This window comes from Carcharodon carcharias, chromosome 10 (assembly GCF_017639515.1).
Source record: "Carcharodon carcharias isolate sCarCar2 chromosome 10, sCarCar2.pri, whole genome shotgun sequence".
Lineage (NCBI taxonomy): Eukaryota > Metazoa > Chordata > Chondrichthyes > Lamniformes > Lamnidae > Carcharodon > Carcharodon carcharias.
The window spans coordinates 40,999,239-41,016,262 of record NC_054476.1 but is presented as its reverse complement, the minus strand read 5'-3'; the positions used below and the strand labels follow the sequence as shown (position 1 = coordinate 41,016,262).

General features: G+C 39.7%; 1 protein-coding gene across 1 annotated transcript; it reads right to left on the bottom strand.

Moving 5' to 3' along the window:
- Positions 1 to 713: 713 nt before the first annotated feature.
- ppp1r15b (protein phosphatase 1, regulatory subunit 15B) lies at positions 714 to 12,188 on the bottom strand. Its single transcript, XM_041197040.1, has 3 exons — positions 11,597 to 12,188; positions 6,028 to 6,902; positions 714 to 2,930 (listed from the first exon to the last, which is right to left on the bottom strand). Exons 1-3 carry the CDS (start codon positions 11,742 to 11,744, stop codon positions 2,718 to 2,720), a joined length of 1,236 nt encoding a protein of 411 aa, XP_041052974.1. The 5' UTR covers positions 11,745 to 12,188; the 3' UTR covers positions 714 to 2,717.
- Positions 12,189 to 17,024: the final 4,836 nt, after the last annotated feature.

Genomic DNA, 17,024 nt, shown 5'->3' with positions numbered 1-17,024 from the left:
AATTCTGTGATGTGGTCTGACCAGAGCCCATGAAGTCAAGGCCTTCATCACATGCAACACCACTTCCCCTAGATTTCACCAACTTAAAACAGCAGTCAAAGAAACTCAGTGTTCTACAAACTCAGGAAGAGCCATTAGGAAACAATCAGCAATTAATTCAAAATAATAGTTAATGATACCTTTAAATAACACTGGTGGGTGCTCCTTCCTGCTGTCGAACTCATGTTCAACTGTGCAAGGTTAAGAGATACAGTTAGCTGGACCATTGAGGTCAAAAATAGCACCAATGGCATCAAATCAGCATGAACACAATCTGTGCACACTTCTGACACACACTCTTGGCACCTGCACTAATGACCTCACCAAGATGGTGTCCAGTACAGGCTGTGTCAGAAGTGCAAGTTTGCAACAAAAAGGGCATCAAAAATACAGGTGCTAACAAATCCAAATTTTGCAGACATAATTTTCTTATACATCAGTCCTGAGAAAACTATTTTGACAGGCTGTGAAATATTGAATACAATACTTCATTAAACATTTTTTGTGGGGAAATCTTTTTAGCTGACAAGAAATCAGCTTTAATAAGCATTAAGAAATTTGGAGCTATATTTTCAACAGCAGCATACAAAGATCAGTCAATTGAGGCCAGGAGAGGTACAGAGCAAGTCAAAAGATATCAATGGTATCAAATAGCCAAACAGAAAGTAAAGGAATTAGGTTTCAATGCACAGTTTAATGCTGAGTGCGTGCCACTGAATTTAGAAAACTTTGCAATTATCACAAAGCTTACAATAACTGTCTGATAATTTAGTGCATGAAACATAATCTAATGGAAACACTGTTGTCTCAAAATGAGGAGATAACGTGGCAGTGGGTGATATATTCCAGTAATCTGGAATGCAGTGATAAGGGTTCTCATTCAAGTCTTAGGTCTTGCTACATTTACTTCTATAAAAAGGAACAGGTTCAGTGTTAACTCCAGTTTTCATATGTCTCATGGTTCTTTTATAGTTGAGGCCACAAATGTTAAATTCAAGGAAATATCTAATAGAAAAAACCCAAAGCTGTAACATTTAGCTTGCACAAAGCTTTCAGTTAGTATCACTCTTTACATTTTTTAATTCTTATTTTGCTGTAGCCATCTTAGGCTGCAAGAAAAAGTCAGATTAGTGGTAATAACAGAAGTTGGTTCCTCAGTTACCTCACATCCACTTTTTCATTAGCATCAATAGCAAAATCAAAACACATCATCTGGCCCACTAACCTTATCAGGAAAAATGAAAGTAGCACATTACATTCAGTGCAACATGAGTTCTCCCTGCAAATGTAGATCAAAATTGCTGATCTGAACAAAAGCAGTATACAAAGCAATATATTTGGCATACAAATGCTGTCAATGAAAAAATCGCGACATGGTACAAAAGATTAAATATATTGTCAACAATTTACAAGTGAGATGTAAATACTGAACTTTCAATGTGAGAAGCAGCTATTTCTGTCTCAGAATTGGTTAAAAATTAATAAAGCTCCGTGAGCTATTTTGATCAGAAGCTTCCAATGCTACATTTGTGAGACAAAACCATTTCACCCAGAAGCAGTTCTGCACTAGCTTTAGCTCTGCTGGTGTTGGAATCTATCATCGCATCCACAGAAACAATTGTGTGGGCTCCTGCTTACATAAGTTTGTATTTCCTGACAGCTGAAGAGTGGCTGGGAATAATCTGTAGAGGTCAACGGTAACCATCTGTACCAGGTGATACCAAGTGACTTGAGTCAGCAATTCAAGCACAATGTCCAGCTATGAAAGAGGCGGCAGTGCCTGAATTGCTACTGCAAAAATACTATGAACTCTAGAGACACTGGGGAAAGCAATCAGTTTGCGTCTCAGGAGGCAGCAGCATCACTTCCATTTATTGCATGGTTACATTATTATTTATACCAGCTGTATGTAAATACATCACAAGGCTGGTATATCTGGAACAATGAGGATTCACAAAGTGTCACTGATACTTAATTTGTTCCTCCTCAAGAAATTTGTTTCAGCTTAATGTGCATGTTAAGTTTGTTGATTTTGCTTTTTTCTCTTTTCAATGACTGATTCACTTAGCAATATTCTCAATGGCATTACATTGAATTAAAGTTCATAAAGCTTCACTAGATTAGATAGGCTGCCATGTGATATAATGCCAATTGCTCTGAATCTGTGCTAATCATATGTGGTCCAAAGTCCCTTGAATACTATATTTCCCTGCACCTGTGGTGCTCAGCCAAATTTCTCCTTTGTGCATCTCTGCTGATTGTTCTAAGTTGGTCTAAGGTTTACTGCTTTCCATCCACAACTATTCAAAATAGAAAAAAGGTAATGTTGTCCATCTTCCATACGAGTTAAATGCTGATTAACCTACAGGGCTTGTAACATTATAAAACTAATGATCATTACCCTACCCCTGCATCCACACTTCCTGTGGAGAAATGCCTGCCCAAACTGACATTTGCAGAAACCCACCTTCCTTGACTCAATGGTGCGGTAATGGTGCTGGAACATAAATGGATACATGAGCAAGATACTGCTCAGAATTGCGGCCCTGGACAAATAGTTACTGAATGGTCTTCGCCATTCCTGTGCAGAACTGCAGTCCAGCAAAGTATGTGCTTAATCATCATTTGCAATTTATCTGTGAAATGTTTGAGACCAAGCATGGGTAAGGACATGTTCTTCAGATCTGGTTTGCCTGTGAATTTCTTTCCCAGATTTTCTTCCTGTGAACTCTCTGTAGACAGTAATCAATTGCCTGCTCCGTGTCCTGGATCTTATGCAGAAATCTGGTCCTGTCCTGTGCCATCTGCATCCACTGGCCCCTGCGAGCTTCACGTGATGCAAAGGACCACGTTACCATTTTGTGAACTTCAACAAAAGGAGAAAATCTGACCTGGAAAAAAAAAAAATCAAAATAAATGTAAAATCATTATTCAAGAACAAAAAATGAAGTAAATTTCACAAACTAGCTCCCCTGATGGTTTCTTGGGCAATTGCTTGACACAATGTGGTACTTAAAGAATAGTAGTCCATATGATCAGTGTAAGAAGATAGGAACAAGAGTGAGCAGTTCAGCTCTTCAAGTCTGTTCTGCCATTCAGTCAGAAAGTGGCTAAGTGTAATTTAACTCTTGGTTCCATATCTCTTAGGACACTTGGTCTAAAAAAAGTCTGTCAATCAATTTATAAATTTACAGTTAACTTAGCCTCAACAGCCTGGGGAGAGTTTCATACTTTTACTGTAGAAAGATACTGAAAAGATTTCCCCCACCCCAATTTTGCAATTTACAGAAGCACAATTTGGAGATTAAAAGGTGCTGTCTCAGCACAATACCATAAATACCATAAACATCGAACACTAGGATGCGTGGGTCAGAGAAATAATTCAGGGAGCGTCTATGCCCTTGTCATGATCCCATAACTCCTGTGAAGTACTTGTTGCTTGTAGTCAAGTAAGGGCAGAATGAAATTCAGCTAAACTGACACTGACCCCTTCCCCTGTGGTGTTATGAAAATGCAACTCCCTGGTTTTGATTTGAGATTGATAACCATTTGCTGTTTTGGTCTAGAAACAAAACAGATTCCTAATTTGCTGCAGAGCTGAAAGACAAGATTTTGTGCCCAAATAAATAAGTTGAAAATGTCACATTTATTAGTTGAACATTATACTCAGTGTAATAGAATTGTAGCAACATAATTACCAAATGAAATGTCTCAAAAGTACTTAACACAGAAATGAAGCTGTGTCTTATTGAGAATGTTATGCACCAGCCATTAACAGCAAGATGTGAATGAGCTGTTAATCTGTTGGAAACACACCAGCTCTTTTGAGAGTACCATATTCACTTACTTACTGTGAAAGATGCAAAAGAAAGAAAACAAAATGACATTTAATAAATTATAGTATAAATAGAAAAGGGAAACAGGCAAGTAGGAAATGATTTTAATATCTTTAAAATGTGACTCGGGTGTTTAAGTACATTGAGATACAATAATGAACTATAACAGACTAAAAGGGTCCTAGTTTAAAACTCGGGTCTGTGTTAAATTAGCTAATCATAATCTGGGCCAAAATTAAGTCACTTGTGCAAGTGTATATTAATTAAAAGGAAAACCAGCACAGAATTGTTAAGGAGAAATCACATTTAACTACCCTTGGAGTTTTTGATGAGGTGATGTGGTGTACATGAACTTCCAAAAGGCCTTTGCTAAAGTGCTACATAATAGGCTTCTCAGTAAAGTTAAAGCCCATGGAATTACAGACAGTGGTAGCATTGTACATGAGCTGTGTGACAGGAAACAGAGTGTAGTGGTGAATGCTTTTCGGACTGGAGGAAGGTATACAGTGGGCTTCTATAGGGATTGGGATTAGGATCACTGCTGTTCCTGGTCCATGTCCATATTGAGGTGTGCAGGGCACCACAGCATTTCAAAATTCACAGATGACAAAACTTAGAAGTACTGTGAACTGTAAGGAGGATAGCGATAGACTTCAAGAGTGCATTGACAGACTGGTGGAATGGGTAGACAGGTGGGAGATGAAATGTGAGGTGATGTATTTTGGGAGGAAGAACAAGAGGTAAATAAAGGATACAATTATAAAAGGGGTGCAGGGACAGTAGGGCTTGGGGCTTTAAGTACACGAATTAGTGAAAGTGGCAGGACAGTTGAGAAAAGTGAGAGGCATAAGTGATCCTGAGCTTCATAAACAGAGGCATTAAGTAGAAAAACAAGGAGGTTGTGGTAAACCTTTGTAAAATACTGGCTTGGTCTCAACTGGAGTATTATGCTCAATTCTGGGAATCAAATAGAATGATATGAATGCACTGGAGAGGATGCAAAAAGATTTAAAAGAATGGTTCCAGGGATGAGGAACTTCAGTTACATGGATAGATTAGAGATAGCTGGGGCTGTTTCCTTAGCGAAGAGAGGATTAAAGTGGGATCTGATAACAATGTTCAAAATCATGAATAGGCTGGACAGAGTGGATAGGGATAGTCTGTTCCCATTGGCAGAATGGTCAAGAACAACACCAATCTAAGATGAATAGCAAAAGAACCAAAAGTTACACAAGGAAAAACATTTTACACAGCGAGTGGTTAGGATCTGGAATGCAATGCTCGAGAGAGTGCAATGGAGACAGATTCAATTGTGGCTTTCAAAAGGCAATTGGATCATTATCTGAAGAGAAAAACATTTGCAGGGCTACGAGAAAAAGGTGGAGGAGTAGGATGAGCTGAGCTGCTCTTGCAGAGAGCTGGCATGGACATAATGGGCCAAATGGCCTCTTACTGTGCTGTAATCACTCTATGATCATTATTCAATAAACAAAGTGTTTAGAAGTCAAGCCGAGAATAGAAATAGGCTTCCATATGTTGCTCTGTATGTAACACTCCCTCTATCCTCTCCAGATTTAGAGAAAGAATGGCCAATTAAATTGGTATCTGCAGAGCAAGATGGGTGGAAACAAAATATAATTAAAAACAAGACTGACCATTTAAAACTACAGAATATTGCTGATACTGGAAATTTTAAACATGAAGAGAAAAAGCTAGAAACACTCAGCAAGTCAGGAAGTATCTGTAAATGTTTCAGGCCATTGATCTTTCATTAGAAATGGAAGATATGAGACACAAATACCTTTTAAGTAATATAGAGCCAGAGAAAAGCGGGGAGGAAAATAACAAAAGGGTTTGTGATAGGGTCAGAGATATGAGTGATTAAATGGCAAAAGTGATGCTGATGAAAGACAAATGAAGAAATAAAGAAACAAGAAGTGAAACAAAACAGCTCTTATGAAACATCACCAATCTGAAATATCTTAACCTCTGTTCCAATTTTCAGATGCTGTTCGGGTTACTGAGCATTTCCAGCATTTTTAATTTGTATGTTGCCTTTGTATAGCAACAAAAGATAGTTACAGAAGAGGTGAAAATTATTAGAGCAGATTAGCAAAGCAATTTGGGGAGAGGGATCACTACGATTGCATACCTTTTTAACAACTGATTTTTCCACTTCCTTGTTCTCTCCCTCAGATTTTATGGATTTTGCTGACTTTTTCCACGTACAAAATCTGACATTCTCTCCAGTGCCATGTTTGCAGAAGTGTTTAACATGTCTCTGTGATAATACTGGTTTCTGTAATGTTGATAATTTTACTTTGGTCAAGTTTTTTCTTCCATTCTCACATTCTTTCAAACTCTGTGGATTTGAATAAATATTTGTTGAAGAGCTGGTAAGACAAGCTGTGAAGTTCAAAGGATTGTAAGGGTCTGCAGCAAAGAAAGATTTCCAAGATACTTCATTCAGCTCCTGATCACTCTCGCCACTAAATGAATCATCACTGCTATACATAGAGTCAGAATCTTCCTCTGAGTCATCCCACTCTTCATTATAAATAGGGATGTATTCTTCTCCATTTGACACTACCTTGCTCCATTCTGTTGGAGATGTTGAATTTTTTGGAATTAAGCAATGACTGCTTAAGTGATTGACAGATACACATTCATCATCATCACTACAGGTATCTTCATCCCTGAAATGATCTTGGTTGGACTTGTTCAGATAATACTGACTGTAATTCTCCTCAGGGCTTAGTTGAGTATTATCTTCTGATGTAATTGGAGACTTGGAGGTTCCTTTATTGTTAGAGTTGAATTTGGTTAAGTTCAACTGTGAATTAATTAGGTTGTCTTGCTGCATAGACCTGTACTGTAGACCACTCCTTTCAATAGTCCTGTCCACTCTTCCAAACCAAGGAAAGATTAGTAATTCTTTGTCACTTCTTTTGACTTCATCAACTTGATTTCCACTTGATGGTGCATCTTCCATAAGCTGATGAAGCATCGCTTTACACAACTGAAGAACTGCAAAATATCAAAGTCAAGATCAGATTGATAAAGATAGCATAACATCTGCTGAGCAAAAATAAGACTCATCAAGTACTGATTTATGTAAACATTAGAGTGGGGCTCACCCAAGCAAGGAGACTAATGTAGAGCTCTTCAGTTTTCTTCTTACATGTATCTTGACACTTTTCGAAAAATGCCGAGAAGTGGTGAAAAACAAATCAATTTCTTCACCAGGAATGTGGCTTTTGCAACAACACCAACTAGAGTGATACACAACAACAAAAACAAAAACAGAATTACCTGGAAAAACTCAGCAGGTCTGGCAGCATCGGCGGAGAAGAAAAGAGTTGACGTTTCGAGTCCTCATGACCCTTCGACAGAACTTGAGTTCGAGTCCAAGAAAGAGTTGAAATATAAGCTGTTGAAATATAAGCTGAAATATCCGCTTATATTTCAACTCTTTCTTGGACTCGAACTCAAGTTCTGTCGAAGGGTCATGAGGACTCGAAATGTCAACTCTTTTCTTCTCCGCCGATGCTGCCAGACCTGCTGAGTTTTTCCAGGTAATTCTGTTTTTCTTTTTGTTTTGGATTTCCAGCATCCGCAGTTTTTTTGTTTTTATCTCTAGAGTGATACACTACTAGTATTCTCTCCACGTGCTTGGTACAATTGGGGTTGCAGCAAATGTCATTCAATTTTACCACCAGCCTCTACTCCAATTTTCACAATTTACAAAAGACATTAACTTGTGATGGTGTACATCCATATATTTCAGTCTTCCTCCTGTACTCCAACAAAATGACCACTCGGTACACCTGTGAGTCTAGGCAGTCAGTATTGGCAGGCTATCCAACCCTGGATCATGCCAGAACCTGGTATTGCCTGACTTGTCCTTATACAATGTACTTTTCAACAGGGTCACTGCCTTTCTTCCCCTTCTCTAGTACAGGAGGGTTCAGATAAATTTATAACATCCTGCTAGCTAGTTCTGCATTGAATTTGAAAACCTTAGGATTTGAATGGCTCTATTATATGATTCCTTTATGAATAAAAACAAGGCCAACCATGCAACATTCAAATGGATAATATCCAAATTATGTCACAATCAAATTATTTTGTAAGTGAACAAGTTGCCAGCCATTTAAAAAAAAAATTTCAACACTGTCACAACATTGAAGAGAGTTGAAGCAGCTTTAATTATCCACTTAAATGATTCTATGAGTGATTGTTAATCCCACAGATGTAATACATTTTCAGACATGAATGGTCAGTTATACGGCTACATTTGTGATGGAGAGTGTCTACAAAATCTCATGGCCACTACATGCAGTGCCATTATTAGGATATACAGAAATGTTAACCAGTCAATCTAATAGTTTATCACATTGCCTAATTTTCCTAGTGTATATCTTCAATTACAGATCCTCCCTTACTCCACTCTCCTAAAAGGTTCTTACTCATGCTATAATATGGTACTATGGACATGGTCAGTCCTCTAATTGTTTGCTCACATGCCAACAGTCTTCATATGTCCACCGAGACAGTAAAGGTCACAGAATATCCAACCACTCAGAACATTACAACTGACCTCAATGTATACATATTAAAGAGCAAAATCTACTGGATAATGATTGAAAGCAGGTGTCCAGGCTTATTTCAAGACTTTCCCCATTCCTGACAACTCCTTCTCTATCCCAAGCACACTTGAGCTCAGCGTACCACTCCAAAAACTGCTCCTGGTGACATTAAAAAATTCAGCAGTCATTAATGGCCTGGATTTTGCAGTAAGAAACTGTTGGATTTTTGTAAAAACCCATCTGGTTCACTAATGTCCTTTAGAAAAGGAAATCTGCTGTCCTTACCTGGTAAATATCCAAGTTAACTTGCCTATAACTTAAACTAGATCAGTTAGTTTCAAAACTAAAAGCTTAAAAACAAGGTTTAATAGGGATGGCAGGGCAGGTGCTATGCCACAGCTGCACTGTCTGGGCATTTGTGGAAAACACTGATCCTGGTGAACCACATCTGCAGTAAGCACCTGCATTTCAGGGAATTTCTGCTCAGGGTTGTTGAGCTGGAGCCAGAGGTGTAGACATTGCAGGGCATCAGGAGGGGGGAAAAAAAAGAGTTATCTGGACACTGATTCAGGAGGCAGTCACACCCCTCAGGTTAGGAAGTGGTACAGATCTTGTTAGTGGTCAAGCATAGCAGGGTCTGATTGAGAGTCAGGCAGGTAAGGGGACTCCACATGCAGTGCTGGAGGAACCTTGGCCTTGTCCACTATCTAAAGGTACAAGATCTTTCTGGCCTGAGTGGATAAGGACAAAACAAATCGTCCATGTTGTCATGGTATGGGGATTGGTTGGGGGGAGCAGTAAAAAGGAATGTGGTAATGATAGGGCACAGTATAATCAGGGGAATAGATGCTATTCCATGCAGTTGCAACAAGGAGTTCCAAAGGTTATCCTGCCTGCTCAGTGCCAGGGTTAAGGGCATTTCATGGATGGGAAGGATCCAGTCATGGTGGTTTACATTGGAACTAATGACATAGGTAGATGAGAAATGGGTTTCAGTTGAGAGAGAGTTTGAAGAACTAGGGTCAAAATTAAGAATGCAGAACCTCACGGGTAATAATCTCTGGATGGTTACCTGAACCACATGAAAATTGGAATAAGGACAAAGATTAGAAAGTGAAATGCATGGCTGAATGAGAAGTGTGGGAGGCAGGGGATTTCAAGTCATGGACACTGGCACAAGGACTGAGCAAAGGAGGAGTTTTGTTAGGATGGACTCTATCCAAACCGACTTGGCTAAACACCACTTTCTCAAGGGCAATTAGGGATGAGCCATGAATGCTGGTCTTTCCAGCGATGTTTATGTCCCATGAATGAATTAAAGAAATTGGTAGGATGGATAATGGGGAAACCATTGCATGTAGTATTTTTGGATTTTCCAAAAGCATTCTGCAACATGCCGCACAAGAGGATACTGTGCAAAATTATGGCTCATGAGATTGGGCATGGGGATAATACATTAGCATGAATTGTGGATTGGTTAACAGGCAGAAAACAAATAGGGTCATTTTTGGGTTTCCAGACTGTAACTGGCAGGGTAGTGCAAGGTTCAGTGCTTGGGCCTCAGTTATTTATAATCTACATCAATAAATTAGATGAGGGGATCAATTGTAATGTATCCAAGCTTGCTGACAATACAAAGTTAAGTGGGAGAGTAAATGGTGAGGAGGGTGAAGAGAGGCTGTAAGACGATTTAGACAGGTTAAATGAGCGGATGGAATAAATATAGACAAATGTGATTTATCCATTTTGGTGGAAAAATAGAAAAGCAGAATTTCTCTTTAATGATGAGGGACTGAGAAATATTAGTAGACAGAGTGCTTAGATGCCCTTGGACAGAAATCACAGAAGGCTAACATATAGGCAATGCAAACAATTAGGAAAGCAAATTGTTTGTAATACTCCAAACCCTTTGTTAAAAAAGGCTAAGAGTAAAAGGAGTTTCATTGTAATTGTATAAGGCCTTGTATTGTGTACAGTTTGGTTCTTACCTAAGGGAAAATCTTCGAAGGAGGGCAAAGAAGGTTTGCTGGGCTAATTCTTGGGATAAGGGGATTGTCTATGAGGAAAGATTGATTGGACTAGACCTATGTTCCTTAGAGTTTACAAGAATGAGAAATGATCCCATCAAAAAAATACAGCATTCTTTTGGGGCTCACCAGGGTGGATGCTGGGAGATCATTTCCCCTTGATGGAGCATAGAACCAGGGGTGGTAGTCTCATATTAAGGAGTCGCCCATTTAGAACTGAGACAAGAAGAAATGTCTTCATTCAAGCTGGGAATGCTTAGTCAATGAGTGTATTCAAGCCAGAGATAGATTATTGGATGCTAAGGCAATGCAGGGACTTGAGGGCAGTGTGGGATGGTGTATTTTGAGGTAGAGATTAGGGGTTGTAATGTTGAAATTAAAATACTTGCAATTTCATTTTCAATAGCTCCGGAGGTCACTTCATGCAAGTTAACTATTTATATATACACGTGGCTGCCGGCACTATCAACGCAGCAATGAAAGTTATACGATGCGTGCCAGGAAAAATAAACACTTCATCATACGTGTCCCAAGATGCTACAAGGTACAGGCGCCAATTCATAAACCCATTGTCGAATGTAATGCTGCAGGGGTTTTACGTATTTCTCCATTCGAAAACTGACGTAGACTCGCAGACAGGATGCTATACCACTAACCCAGAACCATGTGGGAAGAAGGGAAGTTGGCGGATTGCGGTAATTTTCTTTTCACCAGGCGCGGGGGAACAGAAATGAACAATCAAAAGTCAACTAAATTAATACCCAAAGGGTACATCTCTCAGCATTAGTAATGGGCATTCTGGACACGAGATTCCAGAATACTTGTCCGACTTTGACTCGATGTGCTCCCCTCCCCTCACCAGGAGTGGGTGTGTAGCACACCAAGGTCGAGCAGCAAGCAACACAGGGGAGCAAGTTAGAAAGGTCTTACAGTCTGTCAGTCCAAATGGAGCAGAAAGTTTCACCAGCCCAACGGCCTAAAACGTGTTTTAGGAACGCAGAAATGTAGTTACATTACCTTCCAGGACTAGTCCCCGCCCCCTGAACGTGGGCAAACACTCCTAATGTTTGAACCACTCGCTGGCCCATACCGCTGTCCCTCTTACCTGTGTGGAACGTGATCGACAGTCCAAGGAAATCCCTGAACCATGTCATCATAGTAACTCCGATGTGCCACAGCACTGAGAGTGAACCGACTACGCTGACCATGAAGGCGGTCGATTCTCCGGTGTGAAGATGCTTTGCCAAAACCATGTGAGAGACCAGCCAAGCGACGATATAGTTAAACGAACGGCAAGTAATCCGGAGGGCTGTTTCCACACAAAAAATAGATATAGAGAAGGATTCTCACTCAGCCGGTTAATGTCCTAAACTGTTTAATCCCGTCAGTCCTGTCTTACTGACTGGTTTTCAAAACCAACAATGCTGACAAGTGGGCGGCGGAACTGCTTGTAAATCAGGGCTCCTTCCCTTGTTAACGTTAAACAGCGTAGTTTCCGAGTTAGTGCGGCATTTCCATAACGTCACAGGGAACTCCCACCCCATGCCCCAAAACTGCGGCTGTGCAGCCCCATTAAGCGAGTGATTCACGCACGCACAGCTGTCCCTGAGCTACAGGGAATGAGAAGGCCATAACAAAGAATATAAGAAATGGGGGTAAGTAATTTCGAATCTGCTTCGCCATCCAAGATCATCACTGATCCTTTATTAACTCCACCTTTGAATCCCTTAGTATCAAAAAAAAAGGGCCGGTCTTCAATGTACGGTACTCAAGAGCATCCAGTCCTCTGGGATGCAGGATGTTAACATGGGGGAGATTAAGTTAATGTCGAGAATTACGTTTAATCCATGATTAAAGTTGCCTAGCTAGGATCCTCCCACCCGTTTGGTTATGTCACCAGGTCAATCAAACCTACTTCAGAAGAGTATTTTTCAATAATTAGAGAAACTAGATACTCGTGCTAAACATTCTTGGTGGAACCACGTTCCTTCGAAGAAAGAGAAAGCCTGGATTAAGTTTGAACGGTACCAAACCGTGGTCAACACGGTGATTGAACATGCCAAATGTAAATACAAAATTGAATTGGTCAGGACAGAGAACCCCAGGAAACTTTGGAGATATATTAATTACTGGAATATAATTCTGCATGTAGGGGCAAATAACTACTGGACGACGGGGAAAAAGTTGAAGCCCTAAAATCGCAGGTCCAGAGCATCCCCAAGGAAGGAATCAGAGCATCTGAGTATGACTCTGTAGTATGAGGGCAGCTTAATAAGAACATGCCTGAAATTATAATTACAACACAAAGTTTTGAGAAACTCCTCCATAACATTGATCTGTCTAAAGCTTATAGTCCTGAACACATCCTAAACCATGCATTTCAAACTGCAGCAAATGAGTTTGCACCATTGCTACCGTACATTTCTCAACAATCCAACAGCACAGGAGAATTACCCGTCAGTTGGCTATAACATATCTCCATTTTACAACAGAGGACTCCCTACCAATATAGCAAACTACCAACATATTTTGCTTATTCTGGCTCCAAAGCTGATATGTATGTAAAAGCTCTTCCCCTGGGTGGCAGAGTGGTTAACGCTGCTGCCTCACAGCTCCAGGGACCTGGGTTCCATCCTGACCTTGGATGTCTGTTTGTGTGGAGTTTGCATGTTCTCCCTGTGTCTACATGGGTTTCCTCCCACCATCCAAAAATGTGCCAAAAATGTTAGATGGGTTGGCTTTGGTAAATTGTGTGTGTGCATGCGAGGCCTGTGATGGAATGATGTCTCATTCTGGGTGTACCCCTGCCCAGTGCGGGGTAGGCTCCAATTCCCTGCAACCTTGAATTGAATAAAGTGGTTCTGAAAAAGTGAATGAGTGAGAATTTCCCTCCTTCATTGACTGCAGTGAATGCTGTTGTCTGGGGCTGTTTGGCTGTAACAATGACCTCAATTTTCTTAATTGGGTTATTACAAGATGGCAGTAATGTTGTGATAATGTCCCCATTCCTAGTCCTTTAATCGCATCAGTTCTGTTGGAAGATCTGAAATTAACCCCTTACAGTATAGCCTGCCTCCATGTTTTGTGTTGAGGTTTGGCCTTTATTTACACTTGTGTGTCTGTAGGTTTTGGTTTTTTTTTCATATTTCATAAGGTCCGGGTGGAGTGGATTCTGATCCCACAGCACTTCAGGACATTTTAATGCATTAAATGCAAGCTGTACTGGAAAAGGGGACCACAATCTCTGAGTTAGGAAGGACAAAAGAAATATGTTACTGATTGTTATCCAAGATCCCTGATAGAAGCTCATATCCAATTTGTTTTCAAGTCTTGGATTTTGTTTTGTCATTACCACTTATGCCACATAATTAGACCTGTCCTCCACTTTTTTTCCTGCCCATTTCCCACTCTGTACTTGCTTAAAACTTGTTCATCTTCCAATTCTAATGGAAGGTCAACTTGAAATAGTAACTGTATCGCTCTCTAGCAATGTTTCTACCTTCTTTTTGCTTCTATTTGATTTCCAGCATCCATAATGTTATGCTTTTGAAATAGTTTTTGTTCGAAGAAAGCACCAATAACTGAAATGAAACAAAAGTCTAGGAGACAGCTTACACACTCTCGCCTGTTACCCAAAAATCCTCATGTCCCATTGTTATGACACAGCAGTTGGTAAAGGCAGAGTTATTTAAAATCCCAGAGGGAAAATTTAAACAACTGTCATAATCTATAGTTTCAATTGGTATGTTTGAGATGCAGCTCTGAATTCAGAAATGCAACCCACGAAGTCTTGAGGATTTTAAAATATAAATTAAATTAAACATTTATTAATTGAACAAGAAGTTAAACACATACACATGTCTACAAATTACTACTATAACTTTTAAACAAATCCCCAAATTAATCACTCCTAGGTAAATCTTCACCAAGGAAACAATAACCCATAGACTTAAACAGACACCAGGCAAAGTACATTGTATCTTACGCATTCAAAATGAGGTTCTTTTTCTTTCCTTTGCAGAGTTGTAGGGCTTACAGGCTGCTCAGATATTACATACCTCTGACTTACACATACAAAACTCTTTACTGTATACGCCTAGCCTTCCCTTTGAATGCAAATTCCCATTCTTTCACCAGGCCCTGAACTCCACCTCTTCTGACAATAAAATCCCTTTCATAGAACCAATTTTATTAGTCATATAAACATATTGCTTGGTGTCTCCTAGCTTGGTGCAAGATTTCACCCCCAGTCTTTGAATGGTGTATTCAACAAAATACAAATGTACCCTCTACCTTACTGTTTAATATCTCAAATCTATTATACATCAAATCACCCAGACTAGCTGGCTTTAATCCAGTTAAGACATACACACACAATCAGACACAGATCTTACTACAAGTCCAATTTAAAACAATTTCCAATAACATTGTATACATTAATATCTTCATGACAGCCATAGTGATGAACCAGTATGAGGTTATCCTCTTCTGTTCCCTCCCCCCTCCCCCCACACCTGTAAATGAGAATAACATCCACTTACCTTTCTCCAAGCTCAAAAACCTCAGAAGAGTTCTGATTGTTTATGGTGGGCTTATTCCTCAAACCCTATTTGCCCATTATATACAATGGCCAGTGTGTCAGGTTTGTACATTTCAAGCAGAATTTTGACAACTTCTGAAATTAAAACATTTTTAACAATGCAACCAAGTCACAAGACTTCAAAAGTATCAAATTGACTGTAAAGCCCATTGGTATGTCAATTGTGATGAAAAACAATATCTAAATCCGAATCATCATTTGTTTTTCCACTGCAACTCTGGAATTGCACCAGCGGTGATAGACCATAAGACGTAGGAGCAGAAGTAGGCCATTTGGCCCATCGAGTCTGCTCCACCATTTGAGATCATTGCTGATCTGATAATCCTCAACTCCACTTTCCTGCCTCTTCCCCATTGACCTTGACTCCCTATTAAAAAAAGTCTATCTCAAACTTGAATATACTTAATGACCTAGCCTCTACAGTAAAGAATTCAACAGATTTACCACCCTCAGGGAAGAAATTCTTCCTCATCTCTGTCTTAATTGACCCCTTATTCTGAGATTATGCCCTCTGGTCTTAGTCTCTGCCAGAATGGGAAACAGCCTCTCAGCATCCACCCTGACAAGCCCCCTAAGAATCTTATATGTTTCAATAAGGTCACCTCTCATTCTTCTAAACTCCAATGAATACAGGCCCAGTCTACACAACTTCTCAAAAGAAAATCCCTCTATACCTGGGATCAACCTAGTGAATTATCTCTGGACTCCCTCCAATGCCAGTATATCTCTCGTTAGATAAGGGGACCAAAACTGTTTACAGTATTCTATGTGTGGTCTAACTACTGCCTTGTATAGTTTTAGCAAGACTTTCCTATTTTTACACTCCATTCCCTTGGAAATAAAGACCAACATTCTATTTGCCTTCCCTATTACCTGCTGAACTTGTATGTTAGCTTTTTGTAATTCATGCACGAGGAACCCCCAATCCCTGTGCCGCAGCTCTCTGCAGTCTTTCTCCATTTAAATAATATTCAGCTCTATTCTTTCTGCCAAAGTGCATAACCTCTCATTTTCCTACATTATATTCCTTTTGCCAAGTTTTTGCCCACTCATTCAACCTGTCTATATCCCTCTGTAGGCACTTTGTGTCATCCTCACCACTTGCCTTCCCACCTATTTTTGTCATCCACAAATTTGGTGATAGTACATTCACTTCCCTCACCCAAGTCATTTATATTATAATCATGGCCCCAGCACTAATCCTTTGGCACTCCACTTGTTACAGGACGCCATCTTGGAAATGCTCCCCCGTACCCCAAATCTGTCTTATATTAGTTAGCCAATCCTCTATCCATACTAATATCCTAACCCCAACACCATGGGCTCTTATCCTTTTAAGTAGCCTATGTGCAGTACCTTATCAAATGCTTTTTGGAAATCCAAATATATTACATCTACTGGTTTTCCTTTATCCATTCTGCTTGTTACCTCCTCAAAGAATTCAAATTAGTCAGGCATGATTTCCCCCTTATCAAGCTATGCTGTTTTACTATATTATGCATTTCTAAATGCTCTATTACATGCTTTATAATAGACTCTTAGCATTTTCCCAGTGACATATGTTAAGCTAACTGGCCTATAGTTGCCTATTTTTATCTCTCACCCCTTTCCATTAAGGGTGTTACATTGGCAGTTTTTCCAATCCTCTGGGATTTTCCCAGAATCTAAGGATTCTTGGAAGATTATCAACAGTGCATCCACTATCTCTGTAGCTACTTGTTTAATATCCAAGAATGCAACCCATCAGGTGCAGGGGACTTATCAGCCTTTAGTTCAGTTTCCTTAATACTTTTTCTCTAGTGATAAGTTATTGTATTTATTTCCTCCCTACCTTTTGCCCTTTGACTATTTAGTATTTTTGAAATGCTATTAGTGCCTTCTACTGTGAAGAGTGATGCAAAGTATTTATTCAACTCCTTTGCTATTTCCTGGT